The sequence below is a fragment of the Myotis nattereri genome (assembly GCF_964212035.1).
Source record: "Myotis nattereri genome assembly, chromosome: 2".
Lineage (NCBI taxonomy): Eukaryota > Metazoa > Chordata > Mammalia > Chiroptera > Vespertilionidae > Myotis > Myotis nattereri.
In genome coordinates this window covers 208,980,593-208,988,363 of record NC_138076.1, presented here as the reverse complement: position 1 = coordinate 208,988,363, position 7,771 = coordinate 208,980,593, and the positions used below count along the sequence as shown (strand labels likewise).

Below are 7,771 nucleotides of genomic sequence, written 5' to 3'. Positions count from 1 at the left end.
CTGGGGCAGCAGCCAGGGCTCACCCAGCCTCTCCTCCAGCCCCTGCTGCCTGCCTGGGGCCCTGCAGGACTCACAGCGCTCTCGTAACCAAAGTTCAGTAACTTCTCACTTAACATCGTCCATAGGTTCCATGACTTTAAGCAGAATGACATCTAACAAAACCAGTTTTATTACAGGCTAATTGATATAAACTGGCGTCAAGTTCCCATGGCATCTCCTCAATGTTATAACGCAACGACGTTGAATGAAATGATGTTATTCAAGCACCTGCTGTCTCAAGGCCATCTGCTCTTCCAAGCATTTCATTAGCCCCTGACGCAGACGCGGGCGCCTCTGGGGCCAGGGCCGAGCCGAGCAGCAGGCCATCAATCGTCCTGCCAAAGCCATAGCAAAGCTCATTTCCCAGCCCCGGCCAGGCCCTTGGTGGCCGCTTTCCTGGCTAAGGGCTCACAGGGCAGCCTCTGGACAGCCAGCCCCTACACTGTGACCCTGGGGCTCTCTGACCACATGTCTGATGGGGTCCCGCCCCTCCTGAAACCTACAATGGTGACACCACCTGCCTGGAGGAAGTTCCTGTGCGCCAGCTGGCCTGGGAGGCCTTCCTGCTCTCACTGCCACCCCACCCGGCCTCTCTGGACCCCACCCGCCTGGCTTCAGTGGCACGAGCCCGCTTATGGCTCCTACCTGCACCCTGCCTGGCACAGGCTGTCGCTCCACCTTGCAGGCCCTCCCCACCTTTTTCCAGAAAAGTGCATATTAATGTGGGACGCCGCTACAGTGTTGTGGACAGGTTCAAGCCTTGGACCGAGGAGAGGGCACAGTCCTCTCACGGCCACGGCCAAGTCCCAGCTTGGAGGGCAGAGCCTTCCCAGCACAATTATAGCCAACAGCTGTAGCTGTAAGCGTGAACCTGTGGTCCGAACACGTGGCCCCGCGTGCCTGAGTGATAGAGTTCAGGCGCGTGTAGTTGAGTAGGATGGAAACCCACAAGAATGTTGTAAACAGCTTGATCACGCCCTTACTTTGCCTCGTGGCATCTGCTATAAAATAAAGACACAAGCCCTAACCAGGTTGGCTCAGTGGATAGAGCGTCGGCCTGCGGACTGAAGTGTCCCAGGTTCGATTCTGGTCAAGGGCCTGTACCTTGGTTGCGGGCACATCCCCAGGAGGGGGTGTGCAGGAGGCAGCTGATCGAGGTTTCTCTCTCACTGATGTTTCTAACTCTCTATCCCTCTCTCTTCCTCTCTGTAAAAAAATCAATAAAATATATTTTAAAAAATAAAAAAAATAAAGACACGGCTTGTGGGCATGGGCTCTGTCCATCAGAGCAGCAGCGTCCCACCGAGACCCAGCTTTCATTCTCTTGTCTGTCTTTTCTAAGCCTTTCATCGCCCCCACTCAGGGTCACTGAACCAGGCTGAGCTGGCATGAGTATGCCATGGCCGTGCCAGCCCTCCACATGTTAACTGCCACCGTCCCTGGGACTCCTGCTTGGACTGCCCGGGAAGGCGGGACGGCCCCTGTGCCTGTCCAGACTGTCTGTGCTCTCACAGCCCCTCCCACGGTGCTGTCCTTCCTTTTTTGGGTTTTTGGCGCCTGGAAGGGAGAGACCGGGTCAGACTCGTGCCATCCCTGTCTTCCCCAAAAGGCCTAGCTTAGGGCAGGCCCTCACGTGTTTGGGGGATAAAGGAAGGAGGGACAGGCCATGTCTTTCTTTCCCTGGCATCCCTGACCTCATGTATCACATATCTGTGTGTGCCCGCACTGGGCCAGGCTGCGTTGCCCTCCGTGAATCAGGGCCTCTGGCTTCGTTATTTGGCTCCAGGGGCCAAAGAGACCTACTGCGGAAGCAGGAGGCCTGCCCTGGCCGGTGGCTCAGTTAGTTGGAGCGTTGTCTCATACACCCAAAGGTGGCAAGTTTGATTCCTAGTCAGGGCACATACCCAGGTTACAGGTTCCATCCCGGTGGGGGCATGTTTCTCTCCCACATCAATGTTTCTCTCTCTCTCTCTCTCTCTCTCTCTCTTTCCCTGCCTTCCTCTCTCTAAATATCAATTAAATTTTTTTTAAATGTAGGAGGCCTCAAAGTCCAGCCAGAGGCCTGGCTGCCTGACAGTTGAGGAGAGACCAGGCCACTGTGGAGGGTTTCCACTGAGCAACCCCTCCCTGGGGCCTGGGGTTTTATGCAGGTTCAGACTCTGACCCTGTGGCTCTCCAGCTGGGAGAGCTTGTCGCCTGCCTGTCCTAGATGGAGCCGTTCCCAGTTCCCAGTCGGTCATCTGTCCGTGCCTGAGAGGTGGGTGTGGATCAGCAGCCCAGCTGGGAGGGTTCCTCCCTTCTTTTCTTTGCAGCCACTCACCATCGCAGAGCATCGAACTGTCAGATGCGCGCACATGTTTCCCGCTGCGGCCTGGCTGCCGTGAGAGCCATCCCTGCGGCCCCAGATTTGCTACTTGGCTCCGGTCAGGCTACCTCACCTTCTCGAGCCTCGGCGTTTGTTTCTGAGGATGGAGGTAATGTTCCTCGACCCCTCGGGCTGGCACAAGGCCCGATGAGCCCGTGGAGGCCACAGGGAGACACAGGCCATGCTGGTGCTGCCCTGCAGGACCCACTCCCACTGCTGTGGCCTGAGGCTGTGGAAACCTCGGCAGAGACGTGGGAGGAAGAGCACGGGACCAGGTGTCAGGCCCAGTGCCGGGCCATTGCAGCAGCTGCTCCCCCAGCTGGGTCTTTGCCTCCCCGTGAAGGGTGACTGCCACTCTGACCCCTGGGCCTGTGGCAGGTGGCAGGTGGCAGGCAGTGACCAGGACTCAACAGCTGCCTATGGTCAGGGAGGGGCCCTCCCAGAGTGCCCAGCAGCCAGAAGGTGTGCTGGGGAGACACAGAGGCCGAAAGGTCTCAAGCCCCAGCTGGAGCTGATCATGCTTATTGGCAAGCGGTGAGGGAGGGAGGGAAGTGGTTGGCTCTGCAACCACTGAAACTGATTTATTGGTTAATTCGGAGGTTTCCACCGCCACAGACTGTGCTGGGAAAGGGGAGGAGGGGTCCACAGGGCAGCCAGGGCTGCAGGGAGGCCAGCTGGGACCCGAGTGCGGCTGTGTCTCCTGCGCCAGGAGCGCCAAATGTCTAAGGCAGGATGCCAGGGGGTTTGGGTCAGACTATGTGCCTCGGACGGACGTGAAGCCCATCAGGCCTGCGTATCTGAGCAGCACTCTCCTGAGGAAGGGGACTGGGAGCCGGAGGTTTCCAAGGCATAAGAGGAGGGTGTGGGGAGCTGTGGGCTGGGGAAGAGGGCTGATCCAGAATCAGAAAGAACAAAATAAACACACCTTGGAAACCATGGAAACCGAGAGCAGAGGCCTTGGAGGTGGAGGAGGGGAGGTTCTATTGAGAAATTGGACTGCAGTGGGGTTGCATCCAACCTCTGCCAAACACTAGCTATGTGACCTTAAGCAAATCACTAGGTCGCTCTGATGCTTGATTTCTTCATCTGTAAAATGGAACAAATTGTAGCGACCCCGCAAAGCTGTTCTGATATTTAGGTTGAAGAATGTAACTCCGCAGAAGATCCATAGTAAGCGCTTCATCAGTATTTGCCACATTAGCTGCCAGTATTAACCCAGAACTGGACTTGGAAGGGAGAAGGGCTGTGGAGGGAGCAGGGTTTAGAAGCAGCTGATGGAGCTGGAGGGATGGGGGAGGGCCTGCTCTCCTGCAGACAGTCTGGGGGCTGCCTGTCTAGGGGGGGCTCTAAGCTGTACCCATCCATTTTCACCACCCAGGGGTGTCCACTGGGCTGGGACCCCCGCTCAGCCTCTGCTCCTCACAGGGCTTCTGGCCTTGCGCATCCCCTCCCCTGGCAGCTCTGGCCCTGGGGGAAGGGGGTGACAGACAGAGGACACCGAGCAGAATGGAGGCAGGCGGACAAGGTTTATTTCGGTCCTGCGGGAGTCAGGGCTGGTCCAGCCTCCCCGCCTCGGGCAGCCTCCTCCCCGGGCTCTCCGCCCCAGCCACCGCCCGCCGGCAGTCTCCCCCGAGGCCGGGCGTCCCGGGGGCAGCCGACAGGGCCCGAGGACGCCGGCCGGATGCGACGGCGGGCGCGGCGGGAGCCCGGGGGGCAGCAGGCGCGGCGGCGGCGGCGGCCGCAGGGCCACAGGCGGCGGAGGCGCGCGCGGAAGTGGCGGGAGGCGAGCGCGTAGACCAGCGGGTTGAGGCAGGAGTTGGCGTAGGCGAGGCAGTGCGAGGCCAGGCGGCAGGCGTAGGTGGCCGGGCTGAAGGCGAAGCGGCCGTACCAGAAGCAAAGGATGAGCGCGTGGTGCGGGCCCCAGCAGAGCGCGTACAGCGCCGCCACCGCCAGCATGGCGCGCCCCGCGCGGCCCGTGGCCCTGCGCCGCGCCTCCGCCGCCGCGCCCGCGGGCCCCACGGCCGCCCACAGGAAGCGCAGCGTGCGCGCGTAGGCCAGGCTCACCACGGCCACCGGCAGCAGGTAGCCGGCGGCGAAGGTGGCCACGTCGAGGGCGCGGCGGCGCGCGTCCTCCCAGGCGGGCACGCAGAGCTCCAGCGCGCCGTAGCGCACGGTGCCGTAGTAGCTGAGGTAGGGCGCCGAGAAGAGCGCCGCCAGCAGCCACACCAGCCCCACGGCGGCGCGCGCGTGGCGCGGGGTGCGCAGGGCCCGTGAGCGCAGCGGGTGCCGCACGGCCAGGTACCTGCGGGTGGGCGCCCGGTCAGCGCGGCGGGCGGGGGGCGGCCCGCATCCGCGCCCTTCACCCCCCACCCCCACCCCGAAACGCTGCGAGGGGACCTGGGGTTGGTGGAGCAGTGGGGTTACCACTCGACCTGCCTCCCGGGTGGTGGTGATTAAGGGGGTTCACGGGCAAAGCGCTTAGAGAAGTGCCTGCAGGTACAGAGAACAGTGACTTGGCCAAGCTCATCGGCTAGAGAGCGAGCCTGGATTTGACCCCAAGTTTCAAGCCTTGCAAACAGCTATGGATGACCGCACCCGGGCCAGGCATGGGTGGTAATAAATATCTGAGTCCTTTCGTGTATTCCGTCCCCCTTCATTTCACTCACACAGCACCTGTCATGTGCCAGACCTGGTGAGGACACTGGAGACAGAGATCTTTGGGGGAAGCTCATCATGGAGTCGGGGAGGGCAGGATGGTCCCCTCAAGCCCGCCCTGCAGGTGCCCAGAGACTGGACGGTGGTGGCCAGAGAGCTGTTCCTTTCCTCTCTCCATGTCCCTTTTGGGTCCCCCATTCTCTCTCTCCTAAGGCCAATGAGCATCTGTTCAGGTCTTCCCTCCCCCGCCCGGCCCCAGGCACACCTGTCCACGGAGACGGCAGCCAGCGTGAAGCTGCTGGCGTACATGGTGAGGTAGATGAGCAGGTGCACAGCCTTACAGACAAGGGCCCCGAAGAGCCAGGCGTCCAGCGTGTAGATGGCGGCCTGGAAAGGCACGCAGCACAGGATGAAGCAGAGGTCGGCCACTGCCAGGTTGAGAATGAACAGATCCGTAGTGCTGCCTGGCTCCTGCCACGCACTGGGGCCGGGCTGCAGCAGCACCGCCAGCACCAGCCCGTTGCCCACGGTGCCCAGCAGGAAGATGAGGGCAAAGACCATAGGCACGGCCACAGCCCCCACACTCCCTGGGCTGTCTAGCGAACTGTTCTGGGCATCAGCCATCTCTCCAGCAGATGATCACCTGGGGAAGAGAAGCTGGACTTCTCAGGCAGGGGCTGCCAGCCCTGGTCACTTGGCCCAGGGTCTAGTTTCCTCAGCCTGGGTCTGGCTAGATCTCCCGGCTAGAAGCTCCTGGAGGGGGAGGGGAGGTGTGGGGGGACAGAGACCTACTGTGCAAGCTCCTGGCACAGTTACATTGGTGTCTGAGGTGGGTTTCTCAGCTCCCTAGAGGACACCCCCATAGTGCTGAGTGTGAAGGTGAAGTGATGGACACCTCCAACCAGTGATGCAGGTAAAGACACAGGCAGAGATGGGGAGGACATGGAGGGGGAGGAGAGGGGCACTCCAGCCTCAGGAGCAGGTATACTTTCTTCTCAATGGGGCACCTAAAGCTCAGGGAAGACTCTTGGACATGGGTCAAGGCCAGCAAAACCTGGGTGGCATCCCTGTCATTGGAGAGTCCAGTTTGGTAAGAGCCACAGCACAGCTGGGAACACCACATATAGGTTCCCCACCCCCCACCCCTTTGCACATGAGGAAGTCAAGGCTCAGAGAGGGCACACGGGAAGCTGAAGAGCTGCTCGGAATGGCAGATGCGGGACCGCTGCCATCCTGGTACTGACTCCCAGGCTGGAGCTCATGAGAGCACTGTAACAGGTGCTGCTGTGAAAACCTGTGTGCGTGTATGTGCACGTGCGTTGGTGCAAGCTGTGTCCACCCTCACCCCTGCCCCACCCCACATCGGCTACTACCTGTGGATTCCCCCTGGGACCTCTAGGTTGGTGGGACAAATTAAGGGCAAGGGAGACAGGCAGGGAGAGATAAGAAAATAGATGTCTCCCTACCCCCCACCCCCCCAGCATGCAAAAGACCCTCCCAGTGCTACACCCACCTGGATCCTGGGCACTAGGCCCCCGCTTGATCCTGGGTGAACCAGTCAGGCTGAGGCTGCCTCCTGGCTCCTGGCCGCCCCTTGGTGCCTCCCTGCAGATAGAGATCTGCCTCTCACTTCTCCCTCTTCTCCTTTAAGGCCCTCCTCTGCTGAGCCAGACTCGGGCAGTCCCTCCAGAGTGCCCAGTGGCCGCCTCCTCCTCAGTCCCGGATTTCCCCCAGGTGGCATGCTCTTCTGAGAGGCTCCTCTCCGCCTTCGCGTTGCTCCCTTTCTGCAGTGAGTAACCCATTGATCTTGCTCTCCTATTCGCTTTGTAGTTAACCCCTCTGTGCCCAGGGCCCAGCCCATCCTTGGCATTCCCACCTCCTGTGGCTCTGCCCGAGGATTCCACTCCCCCTCCTCCCCTCTCCCTGCTCCAACCCAAGTTCAGTAAGGATTCCTAGCCTTGAATGGGGTGTCCTAGGCTGGGAAACCAGAATGAGCCCCTTTTCTGCATTCTTCAGGTGGGACTCCTCCCCCAGACCCTGAGAACCTTGAGACCTATCAGCTTCCCTAAGCTTGGTCCAGAACCCCTAAGGGGTTCAGTCTGGCTGGAGACTGGAGAGTTTATGTACCAGCCTAGAGTCTTGCTTTAGCCAGAGGGCAATGGGGGAACTAGTAAGATGTTCTAGAGCAGGGCTATAACCTGCCAATTTATTTTGTAATTAGCTTATTATGGCTGCAGTGAAAAGGATGCAGATTGGGAGTGATTTAACAAGTGACCTGCTAGAAGCCTCTTTACACTCAACAGCTAAACAGGTTGAAAGGTCTTGGTGGATGGCTGACTCAGTCACAGGGTTCTGGCCTGACCTCTTAGAGTGGACCACGTGGCCAAAAGGGATAGAGGCCGGCACTTAGAGGGCAGACTGCAAGGAGTTAAAAGGGAGAGGAGAGGTGGTAGGGACCGCATGAGGAGTCTTTCTAGAAGCTGGGGGGGGCGTGGGGAGTCTGGGAGAGTGGAAATAGTATGAAGGGATGCTGACAAAGCCAAGCCTTGCATCAAGGCCAGAGGAGCGGGGGAACTCCTCAGAAGCGGCTCCTTGCGGCCCCTGGTGTTTCTGCCAGTGCTCAGAAGCGCTGCTCCAAAGCCTGATGGCTCACCCCAGGCACAGACCATCCTCGGGGTTTTTTTTGTTTTTTTAAAAATATATTTTATTGAT

General features: G+C 59.8%; 1 protein-coding gene across 1 annotated transcript; it reads right to left on the bottom strand.

Moving 5' to 3' along the window:
* Nucleotides 1-3,918: 3,918 nt before the first annotated feature.
* Nucleotides 3,919-5,683, bottom strand: GALR3 (galanin receptor 3; the record flags this gene model as incomplete). Its single annotated transcript, XM_081084344.1, has 2 exons — nt 3,919-4,706; nt 5,325-5,683. The coding sequence occupies 2 exons, from the start codon at nt 5,681-5,683 to the stop codon at nt 3,932-3,934; spliced, it is 1,134 nt and encodes a 377-aa protein (XP_080940470.1). The 3' UTR covers nt 3,919-3,931.
* Between the last annotated feature and the right edge of the window lie 2,088 nt (nt 5,684-7,771).